The sequence below is a fragment of the Phaenicophaeus curvirostris genome, chromosome 4, assembly GCF_032191515.1.
Source record: "Phaenicophaeus curvirostris isolate KB17595 chromosome 4, BPBGC_Pcur_1.0, whole genome shotgun sequence".
NCBI classification, from domain to species: domain Eukaryota; kingdom Metazoa; phylum Chordata; class Aves; order Cuculiformes; family Cuculidae; genus Phaenicophaeus; species Phaenicophaeus curvirostris.
Genome location: NC_091395.1, coordinates 15,040,769 through 15,067,904, shown reverse-complemented (window position 1 = coordinate 15,067,904; position 27,136 = coordinate 15,040,769). Strand labels below are relative to the sequence as shown.

Here is a 27,136-nt window from a genome sequence, read left to right as displayed (position 1 = left end):
CTGCCTGTTTCTCCTTTCTCTGGCAAAAATAAAAAACCAGCCTTTTCATCCTGCTTGAGCAGGCATTAGCATATGTCCCTTGTCCACGTTCTAAACCAGGACCATTTCATTTCTTCCCATTATCAGGCTCTGGGCTGCCAGGTCTACAACTAGTAAACAGTCTTGCATTTTCAGCTCTTGTCTCAGTGTTTTTTTCCAGAGCATCATCTCTTGGGGATTAAGCCATGTACATGACTTCATATCAAGCTGCAATTAATGGTACTTCTATGAACATACTGACTACACAAGGCAAGCTTTTTGGTGGTTTTGTATGGTTTTTATCCTCAGATACAGGCATTTCAAATGCAAATATTTAAGTGAACATACATATTCTAAATTTGCAGCTTCCCTTTTTGCTATTCCCTGGGCTGTATGCCCCAAACCTGACAAGCCTGTCTTAAGGGAGCAGCCACATACAGCCTTCAACATCCTTTCTGCATAGAACTAAAGGATAATATTAGCAGCTTTGGATAGAAGGGGTGGGAGAATAGAGTGTCTAGCAGTGATTCAGTATATTCCTCAGGGTTTTTTTCACATTAATGGTTTGATTGTAAACGAAATGGGAACTATAGGTACTTACTTGTATGCGTGCATGCATTGGTGAATGTTTTTTTCTGCAAACACCGAAAAACATCCACCGTGTGAGAAAGGGAAGCAAAAATACTGAATGTTTTCTAAGACGCCTTTATGCTCAGTCCTAGAATTGTGAGGAATACTGAAGCTCCTAATCCTTGTATAGGAGCTATTTAAGAAAACCTGACTATGACATCTCTGTGTAGTTTGGACATATGTCAGGGAGGAGCTCTGGTGCAAATTGTTCTGAAGAGTGACACATAGCTTCTGTTAAAAAGGCATCAAAAGCAACCTACAAGTAGTAGTATTGGGTTCAGGACTAACTTGCAAGTAAGAATTTGGGGTGGAGGGTATTTTCTACCTTCTTGTTCTTACTTAATTTTGTGAAACTTTCCTGCTTCTCCAAGGGTGAGTCAATATTGCTTTGATATGTGTTCCAAATAATGTACTGTATAATTACTGTTTTAAAGCCACTTCGAGGTAAAATGTTCTGGTATGCACATTTTTGGGTCCTAGAGCCTCTGGCAATTGGCATCCAAAGATGACTGCATCCTGTAACTGAAATGCTTGTTTCCACTTCAGCCAAGAGATACATTTTCTCATTCAGCCTTCTATATGCTCACAGGACTGTTTATCTTGCTGCCAAGTCCTCTGATATAGTATGATTTTCGTTAAAATTTATTTTTCAATTTAAAAATATTTGCATGTTAATTCAACTTGAGGTGTAAGTAACTAACAAATAAGATGCACTTTGAAGGAATTCTGTTGGGTCTGTAGTGTTTTCTCCCTCTACTCAATACTAAGGGATCTATAACCCGAGAAATTAAGGCTTTTGAAGATAAACTAAGCAAATAGAAAATTGGGGCAGGGGGATGCATATTGTAAAATATTAAATATCTGAGCATTTGTCCATGTCGTTTGGCCTCTGGAAATTACAAATATTTATGTATTTGAAATTCAGACAACTATTTGAAAAGTGGGGTATAATATTTTATGGTTAAACTGTACTTATAATTTTACCAGTTTCCTACAAGCATTTGAACTATTTGATTGCTTACATTTTGGAGGAAGAAGAGAAGGAGAATAGGGCTATAGAATGCTGGAAGTTGGTTCAGAGCATGACTTAATAAATGTGAGGATCAAATATGAGGATTTTTGGAAACAGAAATAAGCGATGCTAGCCTGAAGGCTGAACTTAATGTCAAAGAGGGTGTTCATGCAAAGTGAAACAGTGTATCTAGTAAACTAAAGAAATATCATCTTTGGAGAAAATAATCTCTAAAGATTTTATGCCACTTAGTCAACAACAAAAAAGCCCTAGCTGTACCTCAGGATATGATCAGTCTTTTTGAACTGAATTTGTTCAGTGCTTTTTTTGTTCTTCAGTGCTGTCTGCAAGCATTCCCTGTCTCAGTCATAAGGCTCAGAGTTTGGCAGTGTTATTTCTTTGTTATATTTTCATCCTGTGAGATAAAAAGTCATGGATGAGTGATATAACAGAAACAAATGTTACCTGTGTCTGAGCAGGAGAAAAAAGCCCTCAGTTGCACTGAATCTGTGCTCTTATTTTTCATTAAATTGTTTGAGGGTTTTTTTTTTAAAAAAAAAAAGGAGATTTTTTTTTTTTTTTTATTCTCTGCTTGGCCAAATTGCCTCTCTACCAGAAATGAAGTTCAGTAGCCACCTTAGGAATAGCATTTCTCAGGATAGCTGAGGTTGAGACTGACATAGGTATGGTGTCTTCACTGTAGGAGGGCATAAAGGCTGCATCACTCTTGAGTAGCCCCTGGAGGTTAGCTTGGAGCAGCAGTACAGCTTTGGAGGAAGCTGTCAGCCCTCTGGGCTACAGGGATGTGCTGGTTTTAATAAGTACATTACACAAGACACTATCTATGAGTTAAAGTGTATTTTCTCACAATAAAGTCTTCTAAAAAATATTAATAAATCCAAAGCTGCATAGTTAATTTCTGAAGAATTTAGTGTGTTCAAACCACCAAACAGTCCTAGGTGTTTTAAATATGAATAGAGCCTATATAAAATATATCCTACAGCTGCCTCATTGCTTGCTCAGAGATTTAAATTTGAACTCTATTTAGTTTTACCCGTTGTGAAGGAGTTAGAGAAATTAAGATCATTTAATTCGATGCAACAGTGGTTCTTCAGCTAAGTGCTATTTCTTTTGATCAGTCAGCATATTTATTTTTCTGGGGGAAGAACTGAGAGGAGGATAAAAACAGTAGGGACTATCAATAAGTATGCATTTTCTAGATATCACAATGCTCTATCTATTGCAATAAATTGCTTTTCAGAATATGGACTGCAGCGTATTTGGAGGCGATTGTATATAACTTGTACTTTCATTTCTCGCTTTAGTGTTAGCTGATGTTAAATACTTGTTATGTTTTTTCAAGTCAGCTACTTAGGTTCTTCCTCAGTTACTGGAAGAGTAGACTTTTTTTTTTTTTGACACATCATAAGTAAACACTTCAAAAAATTACTCAAAAACTAAAACTGAGCAATATGTTATCAACATATTAAGCAAAACTCATTCTCATAACCAGCAATTGGGTGAGCTAAATCAGACAATACTCTGTGTCAGCTAAATCTGAGATAAATCAGATGATACTACAAACATAGCATGAAGTAAAAAAAAAAATAACAGTAGTGTTAGCTATTTTGCTGTGGAGGACATAAAAAGTGCCGTAGCATTCACTTGCTCTATAGCTGAACAAGTTCAACTGCAGAAGTGAACTGTAACACCTTTGTCCTTTGTCTCCCTTTTTACTGAACAGTAAGATAATTTTCAGTGAATGAACAGTGAAAAAAATTGCTCTGAATTTCTATTTTATTTCACTGAATGCTATTCAGAGAGGAAAAGCCTAACAATAAAAAGTAGTCTAACTCGGACAAAAGTGATGGAGTCTGATTTTAATACTAAGCAACACAGGAAATACTGAGACTATCAGAAAAGCAAACAGGGTAATATCTGGAGAAGGTAAGACATTGAGGCTTCTGCAGTATGAGATGGCAATTTATTTCCCTCTTTGACACCAGTTTGCTTTGTATGTGTTGAAAACTTACTTTTCCTCTCTGATATGGGGTTTTTTGTTTCTTAGATAATCACAAAAAAGCACAGTTACTCATTAATTCTTATCTTAATCTTCCATTATTCAAGGAACGAGCTTACTGAAACCTGAGGTCAGATCTGTTTAATATTGGCTATTTATAATTAAGCAGTGAAAGCCATACCTAAATATTTAAAGCAGTTTGAGAAGCTGTTTACCCTTAAATCCCAATGGAAATGTTCACTTTATTTATAAGAAGCCTAGGGAGAGAATGAAATCTCTGTATTCTTGGAGGCTTGAAGAGTACGTTTGAAAAGTGTCTGTCCAAAATTGTTCAGGTACAGTTGATTCTGGTCAAAAGTATTAATTCGAGGCCATGGCTTTATTATCTTGCTCTTCTTGGATTTCAGTCAAAGACGTGGCATGAAATGCCTCAATGTATAGTTCCAGTTTTAAAGACCCTTTCTGCAAATTATAACTTTTATATACTTTCCTATATAAATTTAACAGAGACTTTGGAGAGCCTTGTCTACAATTTCCTCCATCTCATCTGTAGTACACAAGGTTTTGTCAGAAAGCTTTGCATAAAGAAAAACCTGTGAGAACATGCTTATACTAGGTCATATCCAAGTTTCCTTTAACATACAAGTTTCTGTAGAAGGAATTTGCACAACATGAGTATTTGCGTGATAGTAGATCTAGCAAGAGTAGAATTTCTCATGCATGAGTTGCATTGGAAATGGTTGCTTCCATTTGGTGAATTATTTTAGTTCTGTTAAATTTTCATCTGCAAATGTGTGTTGGAAGCCAACAGATCTACCACCAGGTTCTCATTACTTTTTAGAGAATGTAGTATACAATTCTCACTTTTTGTATCTGAAAATGATTAAGAGAAAAATTTCCTCACCCCTGAAGTTAAAAAGCAATAATAATACAACCAAAATTCTATTGTCTTTGTTTTCTGGTCTTCAGAATAAACCTCGTAGAAGATTTTTTATTTTTTTAATAGAGTAAATTTTCCTTTAGGATTATGTGTTTAACAGATGTCTACTGTGTACCTTATCCAGGGAGCTGATTCTTTGTTTAGTATAAGTAGCATTGGGATCATAGTAAAAGAAAAGGCTAGGCTCCTTTGCTGTCTGCAGACTAGATTGCCTTAAGAGACATTGAGACTAGTAGAGAAAAAAAGAAATTACACTGATCCAATAGATATACTGCTGAGAGGTTTCTATTATATTCTTACCTTAGACATTGTACCACCATTAAATTAACACTTTCAGGCCCTAGGAATCAGGTCAGCATGACAGAAGTTTGGCTAAAATGAATCAGCTATATTAGTTTTCATGAAAATGATTAAGCTCTGCAGGTTCAAGACCAGTACTATTTTTCAAGCAGTCATTGTTTTCAAGCTAGGCAGATAAAGTCTAATATAAAAGAGAAAATGATAGGGAGCCAAAGATGAAATTGAGTAGCAGAGTAAACAAACTACCTGAATACATGATCTGAAGTAGAAAACAACACAAAGTCATTCATTTGGCACAGTTAAAAATCAGCTGGCAGGCAAATTTTTCTTTTTTTTAAGTATTTTAAGTAGACTGCCCATCAAATAAGCATAATTATAATCAAAATTCTTACAACGCTTTCAAAATTCCTAAAGGCAATCAGCTCCACTCAAATTAGTAACTTGGATAAATCACCATTAATTAGCTAATATAAGCCAGCAGGTGGTTTTGAGCCCAGAGAGATTCCCTGGTTATTTAAATTATGTATACTATACTTTACTGAAGATGGAATAAGTGAAAGGGGAACTACAAGCACAAGTCTGGAAAAAGAAAAAATACAAAACCTAAAAACCAACCAAACTAAAACAGTTTAGGGATAACACTCAGCCACAGTCCTCTCCAACTCCCACATCCTACCCAAAGGAATACAAGGTGACTTTGACCCTCAGCTCAGATAATATAATCAAGGAGTGTTCTGCATAGTTCCTCTTTCTACGCCAAAATATATGTAGGAAACAAAGTCTACACTGGAAGCTTGCTTGAATAAGTTTGTCGTAAAGATATTGTGATTGTTAAAGGATGGACATAGCAGCAACTATGTTCTATAGAAAGGCATCATTGAAGCCACAAGGATAGCCCCTGTCAGCATACATATTAATCAAAAAAACAGGGGGCAATTATTTTTTGTGAGCTTGTGGTAGGCATTTCATATAAATAAATAAAATAAAAATTGCATCATTTTAAGAGATTAATGTCCAGTCTTCTGTGACCAATGCTGTCATGCTCCATTGCGGACCGTAGCTGTTAGGAACCAAACTGAGCACTTCTACAGCAGAAGAAAATCAGAATTTTTTAAAACACTGGTACCTATAACTTCATGAGATCTGGAGAATCTTTGAAAAATCTGGCCCAGATCTGCATGTAAATCTATCAGCTTGCAAAAATTTCCATTTGCATCATGTGTTACCCTAAAAATCCCTGAGGTCTTCATAAATTTTTCTTATAAATTGCTGCCACTCATAGGGCTTATGCTTGGCAATCATGCAAAATTGAGGCTCAACTATATTTTACAGTCTTTGACTGAAGCTAATGACGTTGTGTTTGTGGAAACAGCAAGATCAATACAGATGTTTGTATTTGTTCCAGTGACGGCATCTCTGAAAGTCTGGACTGTAATGCAGTAACAGTACTTTAAAGGATTAAAAATCCTGCCAGGTTTTACTGAATGATGCACAGGTCTGGTGGTAACATTTAATCCCAATGTGTGCTCTTGGATCCTGCATGCATCTCTCATTAATTAATTCAGTGTGGTGCTCTGTTTACAAAGAGCTAGGATTGAATATCGCATTGTATTACTGCCTCTGTGTCTGGCAGACTCATTGCTGGCATAGACTTTGTGCTGGGTGATGTATTTGGATGAACTTCTTTTCAAGCATTTATGCAGATTTCTAGCCTATCACATTTTTTTAAAGTCTTATTTTATTATAAATGTCTTATAAACGTATTATCCAAGAATTATTTAGCATATACAAGTTTCTATAAATTAAGTCTGTTCAATACTGAAAGAATAGCATTGAAAGAAGTTTTTCTTAGGGCCGTATTATCACCCAATTCCTGAAGTCCTTATAATTTGCTTAACAAGGAAAACATGAAGCCTGGACCTGCCTAAGTCCTCCCCAGTTCAGCAGTAAACACTTAGGAGTTGGGTTTATCCTACATAAATGGGGAGTCAGTGTGGTTCTCAAGTTATTTGAACAGTGTAGCATTGTCAAGCCTCAAGACGTGTTGCAAACCCTTACCAGTCTTCATATCAACATTACAATTAAAAGCGCTACTCTGTGGACTGTTTCCCATGACCTCATAGACCACCAATTCTTCTTTGGTGGATCAAAATCCCTCACAGAAGAGCACAACGGATACATTAATTGAAAGTTTGAAGACAGGTGCACATTCTGCCAATTGCTGGCAGGTTGGCAGACTCTGAAAAGATGGAAAGATGATACAGACTAGAGCTTTGTTCTCATGTGGACTTCTTTACCCATCTCCAGTCTCCGTGGTCCTGCCACTGTTGCTTTAGATCTCTGCCAGGAATGAGCAAGCCTAAGCAGGAGCTACTGTATGTGTGAAGGCCTGGACAGGACAGGAGTTCACCAAATTTGAGGTCAATTCTTCCTACTTTTTATGAGGTTTTCTAAACCTTCACCCTAGCCTTTCACTCTTCCATTACAAAAAAAAAAAAGAGTTAGAGCATAAGCAATGTTTTCAGAATGTATGCTTAGTCTGATTGAAAATATGTAAAAATGGTAACAGCCGTAACTATTACAGTAGGTAAAATTATTTCTATAATACACCAAAGTGCTATCGGTGGTTTTGAAAAAAAAAACATGTCCTGCATTATATTTTAAACTACCTTAAAAATTCTTATTTTCTGAACAGGGTATAGAAGTATACAACTGTTCAGGGGAAAAAATGCAGAACTTGTTGCTCTACACATGCAACAGTGCCCTTTGATATCTTTTTTTGGACTTTGTAATAATGCTGTGACTACTGCTGTTCACAAATATTTTATTTATAAAAACTGTTGTCCCACAGAGCTGCTGCAGATGAACTGCGAGCTGAAGACTAGCCTGTAAACTCCGCTTGCTTTAAGAAATAGTGTTTCTGTTTCTAAATATCAGTTTATTCTGTTTTTAAATGCGGGTTGGGATATTTGGTAACTAGTAGTGTGCTCCCATTTTCAGTATGTAGCAAGGGATCTAGCTCTTGGTTAAAGTGGAGAGATAATAGTTTAACATCTTGTCTTTCTATGACAATGTTGTTATGCTCTGTTGCTGAAAAACAGTCTGAATGCTTTTACACTAGAACAATAGGTAGAATTAGTTTTATTTTTGTTGTCATATAGTCATATGATATATTGGAAAAATCAGTGCTCACAAATCATCATGTATTAGTAACTTTTGAATAGAAGCCAAATATGCTCAGAAAATGTAAAGTTTAATAGAATGAGTTTTAGTAGCAAAAAAATAGGAAATTTAGAGAGTGATGAAAACCCTGGGGTTGTGTTTATCAGAAGCAAGTGAAGTCTGACTTCACACAACAAACAAGTTGAAGAGTTCCTATGTAGGGGTTTTTTTATGCTAAATCTTCTCTAATCCGCACTGTTAGAGATCAATTTTTTCTAATAGTAATGTGATACACTAAAAAAACAGCTGTTTTAAGCCGGATCAAAGGCCTATATAGTCTGAATCTGCCTAGCAGTGCCTCAGAGCTTAGGAAAACATTCAAGAATATGAAATTTTGAGGCAATATTTCTGACTGGTAGTCTTTCCATATCTTCAGCAGCCTGCAAGTTAGGAACTTGTCCAGTGTATTTCTAACTGTTGAATAACTTTGGCAGTCAAGACACCTCACTGAATTTCACAGCTAAAAAATAGCTTCTTTTCATCTCTCCTTAGCCCATTGTTTTGCAGCTTTAGTTGCTGTCCCTCAACTTTTTCTCTATGAGAAACAGCGAGTTATAATTTCTTACACCTTTTCTTCATGGTGCTCGTGAGAATACATACATCTCTATAACCCACCATCAATCATCTTTCTATCAAGCCTGAAGCTTGATAGAAATGCATAGAAGACTGATTTCCACGTGTACATTAATTTGCATTTATTAGCAATGAATTTTATCTGATGCTTTATTGCCCAGTCACAAAATCTTTTTGAAGTTCTTTAAAGTTTTGGTTTTGATTACCCTGTGTGATTTTGTATCAGCAGTGGATTCTGTCACTTTGCTATGTCAACTAACATGTTCTTTTTTTAATGTTTAACTGTACAAATTCTGCCTTAGATCCCTGCTGGATTCACTGCTGATCTGTCTTCATAGTGAAAAGCAGTCCATTTATTCTTACCTTTATTTCCTGCCTTTAACTAGTTATCAATCCAGAGAAGATATCTGAAGTATTCTGAGAACGTAATATACCAAGTAATATTCATCCAGATCCTCACGCATTCCTCAAAAGAACAATAATCTCACGAGACTTCTACAAAAGCTATCTTGATTTCTTTTCATCATTCTAACATGTTAATTCACTTATCTATCGCTATATCCATTATTAGAGTTGTAGCTAATTTGCCTAGTATGAAAGTCAGATTTTTACTGGTCTCTCCTCCCATGGAACATTCTTGGTTTTAATTAATGTCTTGTTTAGCACTTCCTATTATTCAGGTATTGAGGCTGATTTAAGCAATACCTATGTATATGTCCTTTAAACCTCTTGAGCAAATACCATTTTCTTGCCCAGTTCATTTCTCAGTTTGTTCTAATCTTCCTCCAATGGTGTTTCAGTTTGAGACTGTTCCTCTCACTTCTGCCTAGGAAATAAAACTGCTGATGCAGATCTCTCCTGGAGGTCTTCCTTAGTGACCACCATCCCAAGAATACATTTTGCCTATCTGCTATTATCTTTTAATCCTTGAGTTCTCTTTTAAATTTCAAATTTTAGCTTTTTTTTTTTCCTGGAAAAAAATCCAAAAGAAGCATGCAATTTTGCTTCTCAGCACTGCTTTATTGTAAGGACATAAATAGAAAAACAACACAATGAGATGTGGTACCTGAAGCCTGCTCTCTAGGGTCTTTGTACAGTCTTCGTAAAATAAGGCAGTGGACTAAGTTTTTCCATGCCTAAACTTTGAAATCTTTCAGCTTATCTAGTTTCAAAAATTTTCTCCAATATCTTCGCATCATGAAAGTCTAAACATTAGAGTTCACATTAAAAACAGTTGTCAGCTATTAGTAGGTTCAGTGGAGGCGTTGAGTTGATGGTTTTGGGTTGTAACCGTGAGCAGGTTTCTGTGTCAGTGGCAAATAAGCAGGATACAGTGATTGCAGAACAGCTGCACTCTGCTGTGCTCTACAAGGGAAATTCTGTCAGGCATATCAAACTACAGAGGACCTAATTCTGCTTTTAGTTAAGAACAATATGTTAGAGACATCCATATCTTCCTTCCTGCATGCTGAAAAGTTCAGGGGAGGCTTCCACAATAGTTAGTGGCAGAATGCAACCTTGTGTGGCAACTAAACTTTTAGTGACTTACTCTTTCTTCACTGCATTGTCTTATCCATTAGTTATTTGAAAAAGATTGCTGTATTGTTCATGACCATTTCCAGTCTTTCTTCCTTCATCTTTGTTCTGGTTTGAGCTAAAGTAAAATCAGTTTTCTAACTTTTCAGCTAAATATCATCTAAGTAACTTAATTTTCTGAAAGTTCCCTGATAATCGTTATTTTGACATTTTGCTGTGTTCAGGGTTTTGTTCCATCTTTTCCCCACTTTTTTTTTTCCCCTCACAGGAATTTCAGTCTTCACTGCTAGTTCTCTCACAGCACTGGTTAAATAATCAGAGTAAGTTTGGCTGTCATTATTTGAATTTAGAGATAGTATCTGAATGAGTCTGGGAGTGGAAGAAACAGCTTACTTTTCAAGGGACATTTAAGTTGTCTGCTGACTTAGGAAAATAGCACTGTGTTAGTTATTGATCAGCGAATGGAGGAAAAATTTGAATCTCTTTGGGGAAACAAATGGAGAGAATAGTTCAGTGAAGCTGTCCTAGAAGCTGTTGGGTACTTGAGAGAAAGGGAGAGAGAGAAAGAATTTGGAATGTTTAAATGCAGTGAAACAATAGAAAGAATCAGAACTCGAAGAAGGAGAGATTTGTGTCTTCTAAGAATTTTGCCAGGTCACCCAAAAAGAGGGGAATAGGAATTTGAAAGAAATAAATAAGCCAGTTTCTGATCCTTTACTTGAGGGTTGGTTTGGGTTTGGGGTTTTTTTGGTCTGTCTGTTCATAAAGGAATCCTGAAAGGTTCTGGGCTTAGTCACATGAAAATTTCAGATGATGTGGTGCATGCTCTGTGGTATGTTGTGTGAGCTTTTCAGAGTTGTCTTTAAAGCTGGCATATTCAATTTTTGCCAAATTACGTTTTCTCACAGGTGTGTTATGTATGCTTGAATTAAGATGTCGTGATTTGTTTAAAAGTTTGGAACAATTCAAAGAATGAAAACTGATAAAAATTCATGTCCTTTTTTCAACAGCTTAGCTTTTGATTAGTGTGTTCTTATTTTCTTCCCTCCTCTTTTTTTTATATAGCACCTTTAAAAGTGAGGTTCAACCATAATCCTAGTCTACTTGGTGAGAGATAGCATACAAACATAGTTTTAAGATTAGGAATTCCTTTGGTGACTTTGGTGATTGTTTCTGTAAAAACCTTGACCTAGCATTTTGCAGAAAATGTCTAGCTGTAAAAAAGATGTTCATTTGCAGTCATCAGGTTTCTGTTGCCATTAATGGAAGAATTCAGTTCAGATTATTGAAATTACAACCATTTAGTGCCAATCCCCCCAGTGGTTAATGAAGAGACTTGTGAAGTTTTACAAAGTCAGGATTCAGTCCAGACCTGAACCACTAAACTGGCAGTGATGCAGCTCACATTAAGTTGTTTGTTTACCCTTGCTTTCAGTGAATAGATACTTCCTTAGCAAATGTATTATATACAAAATAATTTATTATCATTGTCTTAATGAATTTAGTTGTCCATAAACAGATTCAAAACTTCAAAATAAATCTCTCACATTTCAAGCTTCTCTACTAAAACTACTTTTAAAATGCCAGTAGATGCAGTCTTTATTTATGTGTAAATCCTTTGTGCATGTGTGCAATTAAACTTCAGAATAAGTTATAATAAAATACTCTGTGTTGCTACAGCATTACTTAAAAGCTCCCAGGGAACTGAGTTGTAAATATTGCTCTCTGTGACATGTTTTTCCTATAAAATAGGAAAACTTATTTCTTACTAAACTTGCCTTTTCCACATAATTATTAATTTTGAAGTGGTTTTTGCCATTGCAAATAGTAATATGAATGTAAATATATCATGAAGCTGTGTATTGAGATACTTTTAATATGGGTGAATTTACTTAGTAATCTCTAAACTAACAGTGTCCAAGAATACCACAGAATGATTCCTCTTTCTGAATTTCACTTAGGCATCTAGAGTAACGAATAGTAAGAAAGATTGACCAAAATTCAGAAGTGATTTAGCTAATGTGCAGTTATGCCTCCATGGATGTAGTCATTCTGGTCTGAATCAGGTGAAATAATAACATAAATAACACATGAAAATGAGACATTCAGTTATTTGCTTCAAATCAAAGTTTCTTGATCTTTGCAAGTCACTCTCATGGTGTTGGCATTTGGCTTTGCCTAATTTGGTCTCTCCATAGCTGTACCCAGATTTTACAAAGAACTAAACTTAGTCCTCGTGGAACTTCCCGAGTAAGAGGGTTGATGCTGGGCTTGTATTACTCCAAAAATGCTTGCTTTTCGGGAAGACAAACTGTATTAAAGTCTCACTGTTGCCTTATTGTGGACTCCATTCATCTTGTTGAGGTGAGGCAGCAATTTTTGGTGGTGTCAAATGTTGATGGGTAATCCAAAGGAACAACTTCTCTGTCTTCCATGTGTTGATAAAAAGAAATCTGACCTCACTGCCTCCTAAGTCATTTTGGTTCCATGCCTTGGCTTAAATTTATATTCAAATCTCTAAGTATAGCTTCTGATTAGAAATTCCTTATAGCAAGTCTTCAAATATGCCATTTTATGCCAACTTAAGAAAAGGTTTCAGGGAGAATAGTACTTGGCTACAAACGATGTATGCAAGATGAAGATCTTTAGTGTCAGTGAAAAATAGAAGAGGAATATGCCTTTTTTGAAGAGATATTCCTTCTTTCATCTGCACTCAGGAAGGAGTAAAACCGTACAGAATTAAATACCAATAATAATGGTATGATTAGTGTACATATCAATAAAGTGCACAAAATGGTGCTTAGATTTAGATTAGTATTAGAAAACTAATCATTGTGAAAGTTGTTTTATTTGCATATTAAAGAATTGCATTGATGAAGAATGCTACTATTAAAACAAAGGTAGTTCTAGTTCAGAACTAGAACACACAAAAGCTAATACTGACTTTGTTTTCTATTATTTCAGGTAAACAAACTTGCGGGTAGGTTCACAATATTTAATTTAATTACTGTTAAAAATTAAGTCAGTGACTAGAAAGGGCATCTAGAGAAAATGTACGTTGCAGCTTACCCTAAAGGAAGAAATATTGAGCCAATGAAAGCAACCTATAGAAAATGTGAAATAACAGCCAAGCACTGACATTTTAGGACTGTCCATAGACGTGCAAGTTTTATTTCACATTGTCCTCATCCTCCTCAATAAGAATGACTGATAGCTTCACTTTGTGATTTCCCAGCTTTTAAGAGTCTATTTTTATTTATTTTTTATGACCAACCTTACACTTGTTAAATGTAATTTTTGCTATATGTAACATAAAAAAGAGCACATCTGCAGTATGCTGTCCCATGAATTAACAAGAATGACTGGACATAAGACAAGAAATCCTTTAAAAACATATGTTCACATTAAATATCTGGGCTATCTCAGTAAAGGAGGTCTTATGGGGTCATTTTTGATGCAGCACAAGTAAACCATTTCTACTCTTCTGAAATAGTTTCTTTCAGGTTTATATTGAGCTTGTATAAAGGCGCATTACATAAATAAGGGCTTAGTTTGTACATTAGTCTTTTACATCTTGGATTCTTACTAAATCCTTGTTTTTACCAACTTGATACATAAGAGAGATTGATTTCTGCTACACATGTCTATGGTGTTTATTTTGATATGTTTGGGATTAAAAACAGAATTAACACGCATAATCAGTTTTCTTAGAATTAAAAAGGGTGCTTTGGTACCTTTGGTTACATTCTTCTGAAGAAAAAGGAGAATAAAAGAGATGTGATAGTAAAGGGATCGATTTATTCAATCACTGGGTATAAAAACATTAGCCCTGGGAAAGAGCCTCCCTCTCAGAGCTTTAGCTGCCCAGTCTCACTCATGTGGCACAAAATAATTTGCATTTTTAGAGAAATTTCATGTCTTCTGTGAGCTCTAGTGAAACATGAATAAATTGCTTTCTTTTCCTCTGATTTTATAAAGCTGAATCCATTAGGGGTTGAGTCAAACTGTAATGAAAGAAAGGCAACAACTGCAATGATGGAAACCCTGGATTAGATTTCTTAGTAGTCCAAGCTCAGCTGTCATGGCCTACGTGTCAATTTAGTGCTCTTTGGGGAGGCCCAACAGTACATGTGAATACTTTTTTAACTGCTGTGTTACAACAGGTCTCTAAAGCAGCTAGGAATTAAAGAGAGAGGCAAAGATTATGAGTTAAATAGAGCCACAGCAAGCAGTTCACTGGAGAGATTTGCAGTCAGGCAAGTAAACCTTACAAGCCTGTTAGCCCTGCTGCCATCTGCCTGACAGGCTCACATGCAAACCCACCGTGCTCCCTTTGCGCATGCTGAGTTGATGCAATCGCTGAAGATGCGTGCTAAGGATACAGGTTTTGGTAGTACTGAGTGCGCTGGCCTGGCGCTGCTGTAGCACAGTGGGTCAAGTTCACCACAAACCAATTGTCAGTTCAAATAAAGCCTCTGCGAAGAGTTGGTACTTTTATTCTTCCCTGCTACACATAGCGGGTTCATAATAAAATAGGTGCAATCTAAGCAGAACCCAGAAAAAGCTGAAGTGCAGTTTCTAGGTTTATGCTTAATAAATGAATTTGCACACCAGGCTCAAACTATGGCTCTGCTATCAAAAGGAGGGCAGTCTTCAAGATTTTTGCCTGTGAAATACTCCTTCTGATGGGACGCTGCTTTGCTTGAGGACTCTTAAACGTCCAGGCAGTGGTGTCTAATTATCATTTATAGCAAGAAGTTTTGTCTGTTATATATTGTGAGCTTTGTGATTAGGTTAGAACATGATGTGATCAGAAAATACCAATTCCAGCAAGGATTTTAAGGAGAAAATTAGAATCATAGAATCACTAGGCTGGAAAGGACCCATTGGATCATTGAGTCCAACCATTCCCATCAATCACTAAACCATGTCCCTCAGCACATCATCCACCCATCCCTTAAACACCTCCAAGGAAGGTGACTCAACCACCTCCCTGGGCAGCCTGTGCTAGTGCCCAATGACCCTTTCCGTGAAATATTTTTTCCTGATGTCCAGAAGTTGGACATGTATAGTTTTTATCAGAAAGCCCTGCTCTCCCATCAAAGCACCAAATGTTCATCTGAGTATAGTCTGGTGTTAAATTATCAAATTAGTTACCCAGAGCCTTCTACCTAATGCTTGGGATTTATCCGGCTTCTAAAGAGTCTGTCACTTCCTCCCATGAAGAGAATGATGGCACAGTCAAGGGGTCCCAGGTCTGCAGCAGATTCATATAGCTGAAATCATCTTAAGTTTCACATTCATTTTGTGAATTTTGGGCAATTGTGATATTTTCAAAGTCATGTTACTTTTAAAACAGGTTTCCTGGATTGTGAGAACAGTTTAAAAAAAAAAAATCTGCCAGAATCTCAAACTTGTGCCCTGGAGAAAAACTCTTTCCTTATTTCTCGACTGGTGACTTCCTATGATTTACCATGTCTTAGGAAGGCGTTTCAAACTGGCAGCAGCTGTAACTGAAATGGTGCGTGCCTCCACTTCCACTTATGCCTTTGTGAGAGACAGACCTGAGAGCCAAACCTTCCCTTGATAGTCTCACCTATGGCAGCAGCACAGAAATAATCATACTTCCTTTTCTCCCCTTGCATTGTGGTTGGAGGAAAGGTCCAAAAGAAACCAGATCACCTGTTGCAGCTCTTCTTCCCTCAGGCACAAGAATCTGTGCCTCTCTTCAGCCTCATTAAGCCTCTGCTACACAGAGAGTATCTGGTGTTTCTCATCTCAGCCTTGTCACTGGAATAGAGGAGTGGAGTGGCAAGGTGACATCTTTTACTAAAGGAAAACAACATGATTGGTACAGCACAATTCAAAGTGAATTCAAAATTACTGAAGTCAAATGTTTTCTAAAAAGACCTGTTTTGAAGCAGTTTGGCAAAGCTGTCATAACCTTGCAGACTCTAGGGAAGCTGCATTGGTTGCATCACTCAAGGATTGTGCCCGAACTAGCCAGAGCATTTATTTTTATCTTCTAGCTTCTACTAGCACATTCTTTAAAATCTCTGTAGTTCTACAACTTTCAAAGGTAGCTCACAAGTCTTATGCTAACTACTAATAAAACAGAAAATCCATTTCCATTTTTCAATGGAATCTTTTTTTTCATGTGAATCTATTTCCCATCAAAAGAAGTGGATGACTGGCCTGAAAACTGAGTTCTCTACTTATCTGTAGAGACAGAAGAAGACAAGCAGTGGCCTTTCAAATTGTCCCATGTTGTTTGAAAGAACATGTTCGTAAATCAGAAAACGCAGAGGGAGAAACCCAACACCCTGTGTCACTTTGACCAAGAAAAGGATTGTTTCCAGTGCCTGGTGAAGAAAAGTAGGTCTAATCTCACTCTGTTGGTAAAATCAGCAAGGAAAGCTAAGACAAACCAGCTTCTCCAAGGTCTCCATGGGAGAGGTATCTCACATAGCATTATTTCCATATCACGATATGTGAATGCAAAGACCCTGTATAAACCTGGACCTTATTTTCCAGCAGCTGGGGTTTTTTGTAGGTTTATTTTAAGAATGAAGTAGGAGTACTTTGCATCAATCTTAGAAGAGGACTTCAGCTGCTACAGAGAATGGTATTCTCCCCAGAAAACCTCAGTCACAAGAAAACTGATATTTCCACAAGGGATTCTGTATCTTCTTTTAAAGAGCATAATCTTCCAGATGCTTCCCCTACATCTCCTTAGCCAGAGAGCATGCACTCATGCCTAAGATGCATTAGAAGATGTAAAACTAAAGTCAGATAAGGAGAAAAAAAATCTGCCTGACATCCTTTTTTTTTTTTTCGTAGCAGATGCATTGCTGGATTTTCTCTGCTTCACTGGCTTCAGTTTCTGTGCCCAAAAGATACTCTTTGGCTGAGCTCTTGGAAAACAGTTTCCTAGGCAAAAAGAATCTGCTTCATAGAGGCTTCAGATGATAAACAGTTTGCGAGCCACCAGGCAGAGTAGTCACTGAAAATGCTGAAATAAAGAAGTCTGGACGATGAAGAAGTACTCTTGCATAGAATTATAGAAGAGTAGATAACCCTTTAGAGGCCAGAAAACAACAGAGCCAAATCAAAGCATGAAGAATCATATCTGCAGAACAAAAAAAAAACTCAAAAAAAACCTACTTAGAGCGCTCATGTAAAAATATAGAGATAAAAGCAAAAAGAAGTAATATTAGAGGTACGTCTAATCAGAGCAGTCTGATAGTATATTTGAACCTTGGTATGCTAATGGGGTGTAATTAAGCAAGAGGAAGTATTTAAGTAATCTGAGCTTTCCAGCTTTCCCTCCCTTTGGGACACCTTTGAGGGACATGAATTTCAGAGAAAGAGGTGCTAAGTACTCTCTGACAACCAGATCCTTTGAAGGCACATCAAGCTGCATATTCAGAAATAAATATCACAGACTACTAGTGATTTAAATACTGAGCTCCTCTGTTCGGTGGCACATTTTGCTCAATGGGTAGAAGACAGTGTTTACAAAAGGCAGTTATGAACTGTCCTATCCTGTCTTGCAGTTTTTAATGGGGCCTTTATAACAAGAATTTAATGGACTTAATGTAGTATGTCTATCTGAGTAAAGGATAAGGTATGAGGCTGTATGTGTAGCCATGCAAAAAGGTTGCATACGAAGGACGTTTGTGAAGTAGGCTCTCAAGCAGGGTATTTAAAAGTTTTACAGGACAAGGATTGTAGTAATTTGGGAGAAGACAGCAAGAATTTTTCAGTGTACTGATTTGGTCAGGAATTGGTCTTAGAATCATCTCTATACCTGAAATCTGTGTTTTCACATCTGCTGTATTGTGACTAGTAAATTAGCACTGAGATATAGTAGGCACCTGATTTATCTTGCTTTACATTAAGTGAATAATTCTGCACACAAATTGGGATTATATGTGCTGCTTCTGTTATGATCATTATGTTGTCTGAAACATCCCTGTGCTTACTGCTTTTCTGCCCTTTGCAGTGAGATTAGATTTCATTCCTAAAGATGTCTGGTAAAAACTTCTGTGCATGTGTCATTAAGATACACACGATTTTGTAAATTCCTGTAGGAATATCTTTTAAAATGCTGACAGAAGTTCTCCAGGACTATAAAACACCTGTTCTGTGAGCAAGATAAGGATTTATTTTCATAAGGAATTCTAAATAGCTCAGTCTTTAGTGGTGGCTCATGGTGGGAGTGGTTTTATGCTGCGTGTATGTTCTCTGCTTGCCAACTCCTCGGGGTAGCCAAGGGTGAGTTTGTCTTCTACCACAAGAGCGAGCAGCTCCTCTTTCCTTACAATTTTGCTTTCTCGGGACATTCCTCTGGAGTTTGTCATGTCTTTAAGAGAGACCAAGTCAGTTCCAGTTGTGATCTTTTTTCTGCATCTGATTGTGGGGTGCAGGAAAAGAAATCCTTCTCTGAGCCATCTGTGAATTCTCATTTGCAGTGGAAACCTTGATTAACCAACTGGGCAGGCAGTCATCCTGCTTCGTGTTGCTGGAAACTTTGCCTTGGACTGAGAAAGTTTCAAGATGCTGAATCTGAAACATTGGAACAGGTGGACAAGGTGCTGAGGGGCATGGTTTAGTGTTTGATAGGAATGATTGGACTCGATGATCCAGTGGGTCTCTTCCAACCTGGTGATTCTATGATTCTATGAATTTCACCCTGCCTTTGGTTGGAGTAGAGCCAGAGATGAGATGCTGTATGGAAACTTAAACTAATAGTTTTGAATTCATGTAAAACTTGTTGACAGTAAAGGTAAAACTATAAAATAAAAGCTGGTGGTTATTTTGTTTAAGTTTCTTCGTGTTTAGAAGTGATCTTCTTGGTGACTGTTTTTCAAAGCTGATTTCTCTCTGTTACAAAAATTTATGTAGAATGTTTGTGATGTGTCTCTAACTTCCGGATATAAAAAAGACATGGTTTCATATTTTGAACCTTTCTTCTACCTATCATCAAAACTTTCACCTGTGTTATTTAAGCTTGGTATTGAATACATGGTTTGTGCAAAATATGTTACTATGCTGTATTGTCACAGACTAGTGTATCCTTTTCACAGTGACCAGAACTGAAAAATGTAAGATCAAGAGAGACATTTCCATTGTTGTGCAAACGTCTGGCACGTGCCCAAACTATGTCAGAGGGGAAGATTTACTTGTCTGAAGACTGTTGAATATGAATAAGTAAGCAATGGAAATTATTAGGCAGGGAAAAAATTCATATTCCCGTTAGGATTTCTCATCCAAAACAGAAAAAACTTACACTTTCCTTATAAAGCCGTAGTCCGAGTAGGCTCTTTAAAAGCATAGAAAATAAATTCTGCTTCTCATTCATAAACTTACCCATCTGGGAAGCCTTTATCCAGGGAAACCTACCTGTTCAAATGCTTACTGGAGTTCATTAAAGGCTCTCATTTCTACTCCTAAAGACTCATTCATTGCCCTGAATAATATATACGATATACTGAAGAGAGAGCCAACTCTCCCTTTTACAATCTAAATTAAACAACTTTATCTAAAAAAAGGAGCACTGTCTCATTTCCAACTCATTTCTAGGGCTAGAAGCCCTACGGGTCTTGCAGGTGTGAATTTATTTATTTATTTATTTATTTATTTATTTATTTATGCAAAATCTTCCTACGAGGACCTGAAAGCTAACTGAATCGAGCTAACCAAATTGTTTCCCTTTTTCTGCCTGCTTAGAAAGACTGAAGCAGGCATTGGCATAATCCTATTGAAGCAAACATCCATAAACTTCTTCTGAAATGCAATTGGATGATCCCCTGTCCTTTTCTCAGTCCCACCTTCTAACCTCCCTAATCCTGAGAGTTCATCTCTATTATATGTGGTTCTTAGAAATGTCCATGATTAATAACTCCTGTGATTCATTAGCCTGTGTTGTTGGTATTGTTTCCCCAATGGAAGCATTTACTGTCTAGGGATAGTCCATGATTACTCTGCCTTGTGGAACAGTAAGATGCTTTCAATCTAATGTGTTGTCCGTGTTTTAGCATAAAATAATATTAAGGCATCCACATAATGGAACCATCTAAAGATCCATTTTATTAAGCACTGAAAGAAAATGTGTGTGTGTTTGTATGTGCAAGGGAAACATAATCAGCAAATCTTTTTCACCAGAAACATAATTTCAGTAAGCGTTTCGCATAAAGACACAGCTATTTTGAGGTATAGTTCTTCAGATCTGAGGTTGAAAAATTACTCTGTAGCCAATATACTACCTGGTACAATTAACTTCCTAAAATTATATACTGCCTATTCAAAGTAGGAAAAATAGGAAACAGGGGTAGATTTATTGTATTTATTCCTTTTTGAGGGTATTTATTTTAAATGCAATCTACCTTCAAGTAAAAAGCTGTAGTGCTCTTAAAAGATTACTGTTTCGAGTTACTTCACATACCTTAACAGAGTATGTAACGTTTTTACATTATATGATCAACTTTTTGACAGTGCAGGGCCAGCGCAGCTAATGGAATAATAGCCTGCAGGGTCCAGCTAAATGATATACGAATATAATCAACCTTTGTGATGACTATTCAAAAGTAATCCCTTTAGCTTTCAACTGCAACATATATTTCAACCGGGCAAAGCCATATGAAGAAAATGTCTGCAGACTCCACTGATACAATATGGCCTTCATATCCCCACAGTGTGTTTGCTGCTCACAGTGAGTTTTAAATTTAAGGTAATGGCTACTGTATATTCATGCGAGCATAGAACAATACCTTTGATTTGTTGGAGAAATGTTACATTAGCTACCAAGGGCCCTATTCAGTAAACTTTGACACAACCCTTATATATGGTTTACTGCTTATTCTAAATGGAATATGCCTGATAAAAATGCTTTGCATGCCCAAATTGTACAAATTCATTAATCTTTATATTCATGAAACCTCCAAGTACAACTGCCTCCATTCCAAGTGAACCTAGTCAGGATACATGGCTAAACATGTAGGTAGGTCCACTCTGCTTTCAAAAAGGCATCACATCAGTTTTCATTTATCAAGACAAAAAAGAAGTAGGAGGATCTTTTACAAGTGTGGGACGTCCATGTTGTTGGCAGTCGTATTATTTGTCACTGTCATCTTTATTCCTACTCCATTACATCATTCTACGTATTATATAACTGAAAACAGCTGCATGAGCATTAAAAATGCAAGCAATTTTTAAATTGCAATGATGGTTTATGTCTCATCAGCTGCATTACGCCAGCTTGATAATCTAGCGTACCCTACCAAAGCATGGGGAGGGTATAAAGAATACGGTGCAGTAGTCTTGCTTTCTCACTCTTTCTTTTGTGAGAAAAGTACAGTATTGGCTAATAGTGAGTCTGAATACATGGAATTAATTGTATTAAAGGAAGAGAGAGGTAATGAAAACACTGCATTGCCTTATATTACCATTTTTATATGTTCAATATAGTGAGAGTTCACTCACATTAACAGCACTTGCAAATATGGTCTTGTTTGCATATGTACACCTAAGTAGGTATGAAAATATAATAGCACCATTTCTGTGATTTGTTTGAGGTGTTGTGTTACAGGATTTTATGCCACTTAAGCAAGTCAGCTATAGCAGAAAAATAGGAGAGGATATGGACTTATTTTTTCCTGTTTGTTTGCTATGTCACTTCTTGAGCCTGCAGAAAATTAGGTCATCCTCTGCATCCTCAGCATCCTGCAGCAGGGAGTTCCAAGAATGAGTTGGCAATGTGCAAAGAACCCCTTCCTTTGCCTCCAAGCCCATGACCTGCTGCTTTCAGTATATCCTACCTCATTCTTTCAATGGAAGAGACAGTGAAAATTTGTCTCTGGGTCACTTTCTGCATGCTAGTCTCATTCTTACTTCTGTCATCTCCTCAAAATACCACCTTCCCTTTTTTTCAAAACAGTTTCAGCTCCCTGACAGAGTAGTCAGTAGTATTGTGATTCTTCATCAGTTTATGGAGCTTTCAGTGGAGTTCTTGTTTAATAAAGTCCAACAGTTCCAGAAGAATGCAAAATTTGGATTTGGATGCTTTCCCATTGCATGGGTATACAAGCTCAGGAACACGGGTGTTGCCTGCTTAATTTTCCTTATAATCTTTTGAGAGACTGGTTCCTAAAATTCCTGCCCTCTTTAGAGTCAGCAATCGCTTTGCTTCAGGTTTTGTAAGTGTGGCTTTCATTCTTTTGTTTGACTTTTCACTAATTATTTGTGCAAAGGACGAGCAGGTCTGCTTAGCTTTCTCCCAGGAATGTAATCAAACAATGAGATTTTTAGAAGTGTAACGATCTTTAGATGGACACACATAAACAGCAAGAACAGAGATGACAATTCTAACTGCACTGAAAATTGAACCAGACAATTTTAATTATATTTTATCGACAGCAGTGGTAATATGTCAGGAACATCTTATTATGATTAATTATATTTACATACTATTAATACATATTAATGTTTAGTTCTGCATTTTGTGCAACACAATAAGATAGAAGGAGAATGCTTGATGATGTGATGTGTGGTGGTGTGTATGTATTATCATTATGAATATGAGATGCTTTTATTGTTCCCAAATAGCACAGGCCAAACAAATGCCAAGAAAACATTTATGGCTCTGTATTCCATCAGTTATCCTTCATATGCTTCATATTTGCTGGGAGGGTAGAACTGTTAATCAGACAGTAATAGCTTGATGTCCAAGTGAGAAGGCAAAAGGCCAAAAGGTGCATGAGAAAAGCAATTTATGCTATAATTCCCCATCTGTCATGTACACATCCCCACCATTTCTTGCACGTGTCAGCATATGCTGTCAGGAACACAATTTTATGTGTATTTACTTGCAAATATGTATGTCAGTATATATACCTTGTCACGTTTTGGCCTTGAGTCACCCACCTGTCTTGTGCCATTTTTTCAACAGCACTGGAACAGGCAATAATGCTGCACTGGTATAAAGCTGGAGGGGGGCAACATAGTTCAGATCCCCTGCTGGTCTGCCAGAATTGCATAAGGCTCTCAGCCACTTCACAGTGTTTGAGTTCCTAAGCCAAACTGAGAAGTTGCAGGCTGTGCAACGGGGAGCTGAGCCCCATATAGTCAACTGAGGTTTTTGTTTAGACATGGTTTGCCAGTAAAGGAATTTCCATTGAGGTAGTTTACATCTGGTTTCAGAAAATGTTACCTGGACTAACTACATTGTTAAGTATAAATTAAACCACTAATATACACGTTGCCCTTGTACAAAATGAGACTTCATATGAGAACTTATCCTAACTCTCAGATATTCTTCACAGACTTACTTATCCTGTTCTTACTTGCATACAACTGTGGATGAGACTTCATATGAGAACTTATCCTAACTCTCAGATATTCTTCACAGACTTACTTATCCTGTTCTTACTTGCATACAACTGTGGATGGAGTCCTAGTTAGCAATTGTATTTAATAGATGACATGATGTGACAAAACATAAATTTTATTGAACTTTGAGTGGTCCAGGAGTTCGCGTCCATTCCAAACAGAGACACTGTTTTGAACATTATTTTTCATCTCCACCAGAACTGGATTAGTGTATTTATTTTGGATGTGGATTGAATTAGGATGCCATATAAGCACCATTGGTATTGCCATGACTGAAAGACGGAGTCTATTTTTAGACATCACAATGAAAAGAGGTAGTGACAAATTGAGGAGGATCCAGCCAAGGATTATACAAAGGTCAGAAAACATGAGCTCCTTTCAAATATTGAAGAGTCTGCATTTGCTTAGCTTCAGAAAGAGGAGATTAGGGGAAACAAAATAGTCCCTCAAGCTATAAGGAGTTATTATAAAGGAGGATGGTATTCCTTTGCTCTTCCTGTCCACAAAAGGTAGAACAGGAAAAAGATCAGTTTAATGTGCAATAAATATTTATCTTAAGTATTAGGGAAGAAACTGAGCTATAAGATTGTGAAGCACTGGAACAGAGAAATTAGGGATGTTGTGAAACAGCCTTCATCAGAAGCCTTTGAGAATAGATTTGACAAATAGATGTCAGGGATGAGCTAGATATATGTGCACTTTCTTCATTTGAGGAGGTGAACCAGATCAGTAGTTCCCAAAATAGGAAGCAATTCCCCAGGGCTGGTGTGGTTGTAACTAGGCAATGGGAGGTATGTTGCTGGAGAGTCACTGGGAACAGAGCGGGAAATGCGGCTAAGAGATGGGAGTTTGGTGTGGCAATGGAGCAAGGAAGGAGCAAGGCTGAGCATCACAGATCACAGGAACAAGGAAAGTGCGTGTGGCTGCTAGAAGCTGTGGAGTTTGATCACATCCCATTAGGGGGACCCTACTGAGAGATGGCAACCTTCCTTATCCAACTTCCTCACTGTGTTCTTGTTTTCTGCATTGCTCGCTTCTCCTGGATAGTCTTCTCTCAGAACAGTGTTTCCCATCATCTTCTCCCAAATGTATCTTCCTCGTTGGCTTCCCTGCTGGTCTCACCTGGACCCGTCCTGCAAAACTGGCCTGTTTGAGAGCTGCTGCGCAGGAGTGCAAGAAATAAGAATAGAAATCCCAGTCAGCTCTGTATTTCAAGGGTTACATCTTATGTGGTTCACCTCTGGGTTGTCTTAGATTTCCTTCTCTTGTGACTTTCTACTGCATTACATGTTTTTCATATAAACCTTCTTGGCTTTTTACTATTAAGACTGTTGTAAGTCTAAAGCACTAATGCACTAATGTACTTTTTTTTTTTTTTAATAACAGAACTTGATAAAGAAACAAGTGCTTCAAAGTCCCCATGAGCCTCTTCCAAAGACACCAGTTCTAGATCCTTCCTGGTACAGTATTTGCTCTTAATCCATAGTCTTTATACCAATATGCTGATTTTCACAAAATGTCATTGATATCAAAATTTAACCAGCTTTTGACAGACAATTGCATATCCTCTCTGTTTTACTTTGTCCAAACAACAATATTTTTCTGGCATATAAATGAACAAATTCACACTTCCTTCAGATTTTTTACTTGTTTTCCCAGTTTTAGAATTTAATTGCCTTTGATCATGTAATTGCTTTTAATTTACAGAAATAAGCCTTTGAGATAGAAACAAATCTATTAACCAGATGCTGAACTCGAATGTAAAACAAGTAGATATCAAAGTGTATGTATAAATTTGCAACATTTATCCTTTTCTGGCTGTTTTTCATTATAGATAATGACTGCTTACTTACATAGAAGCTGTTAGATGAGTACTGATTACTAGATAATGAATACTGGAAGATCCTTGAAGAGTCATGCAACAAAGCAGGAATTTCGGTAGGAATTTTGTCATTTAAATGTGAGCGCGGTGTTGCAATATAAACATCAGAGAGCTCTAAGTTCTTTTATGACTGAAGTGTGGCTTCAATATGTATTACATTTTTTTCTTAAAAATAACTGCTGTCCTTGAAATAAATACAAGAGGAAAAGAGTAATAAAGGAGTAGAAAGTTTGCATTTTGTACCCCTAATGCTTATTGTCTTCTGAAGTGTCAAGGTCCTCCTGTAAAGATATTAAACATCCTTTATGCCTATTGAATGGGAATCCAAGATGCTGGACACGTTGTAAAATCAGATTCAAGATGCTTGTCCCTTTCAGAAAAAATAAACTACGAGCTTTATGCCTTATTCATTGGGCTATCAGTGATTATAGCATCTGTGCTTAACAGTTGCTGTTCAACTGTGACTTGAATAGAATACATCCAGCCTGGGTGGCACACTATTGCAATTTTGACTTATTCTGTAACACAGGTTGAACCCAAAACACAACTAAGTTTCTTTAAAATCTAGTTGAGCCCATTCGTGAAACTGTTGAAGGCCTGTACAGTCAAAGCATATGAAATGCCAATGGTTGTCTCAAATGCAACATCAATCTATAGGCACAGAAGAAACAACTGTATTTAATAATGAAAGTGCATCTGGTAGAACACCTGTATGTCACATTTTCAAAATTGAACCTGGAGTTTCCCTTTTAGCAAAGCCTGTGTTCGTTCACGCACTCAAGTAAACTAAAATTCTGCCTGGATTCTTTTTGATAAATAGTCTGAAGCGCTGATTTTGGAGTCGAGGGGGGAATCATCTCCCGTTTTGAGCTGGTGGAATTCTTAAAGGTAGGTTCCCCACATGACCCATAGTGGTCTAACTCCTATGGTCTTCACAGTCCTCGGAGGGCATTTTCCAGCTACCATCACTGTTGGCTCGAAGAAGAAATAGAGGGCAGAAGATGGCAGTTATCACTTTGCAAATTATACATAAAAGCAGAATGTGGAACCTTTTAATTTTATTTAGGAAAATTGATACAAGCTTTCATAATTTCATGTAGTAGAAAACCTGTTCTTTCAGACTACATAAACAAAACTTTATGAATCCCAGTAGGCGCTCATTCCTTTCCTTATAAATGGAGGTTCCCAGATTCAGAGTTTGAAGCAAGGTCCATTGGATTCATAATCAGTTTTTATGACAGTCTTTGAGCAAGCTGTAGTTCTTGTCTTAGTAATAAATCAATTCACTGGCTCTCTTCAGGATTGTAATTTGAGGAACTGGTTGACATGGGACAGTGGAAGTTCTCCCTGTTAAGATACGGTAAAAATGTATCATTAACTATCTCTTATTAGACAATTTTTTAACCAAGATGCTGTGTACATGCAATGTAAATACAAATACCGCAATAATTTTATTCTTTTCCTTAGAGGTCTTTATTGTCTGAACATCAAGCTTATCACAACAATATTAATTTAGAATGTTTTTACAAGGCTGAAAAGTTGTAGAGGAATGTTCCTACATGCAGTTATGCACACACATAAGCATGCAAATCTCTTTACTGGGTGTTAAAAAGA

General features: G+C 37.0%; 1 protein-coding gene across 6 annotated transcripts in view; it reads left to right on the top strand.

The window, feature by feature from the left end:
• The window catches only part of TTC29 (tetratricopeptide repeat domain 29), a 288,808-nt gene extending 262,333 nt beyond the window's left edge, over positions 1-26,475 (top strand). For 5 of the 6 annotated variants that reach the window (XM_069855336.1, XM_069855339.1, XM_069855335.1 and 2 more), the window contains one exon: positions 25,027-25,516. In XM_069855336.1, coding sequence (XP_069711437.1) covers positions 25,027-25,064 — 38 coding nt within the window. In that variant the 3' untranslated portion in view covers positions 25,065-25,516. Of the gene's footprint in view, positions 1-25,026 lie in introns of all 6 variants that reach the window. The other variant, XM_069855337.1, reaches the window with a different exon arrangement.
• Positions 26,476-27,136: the final 661 nt, after the last annotated feature.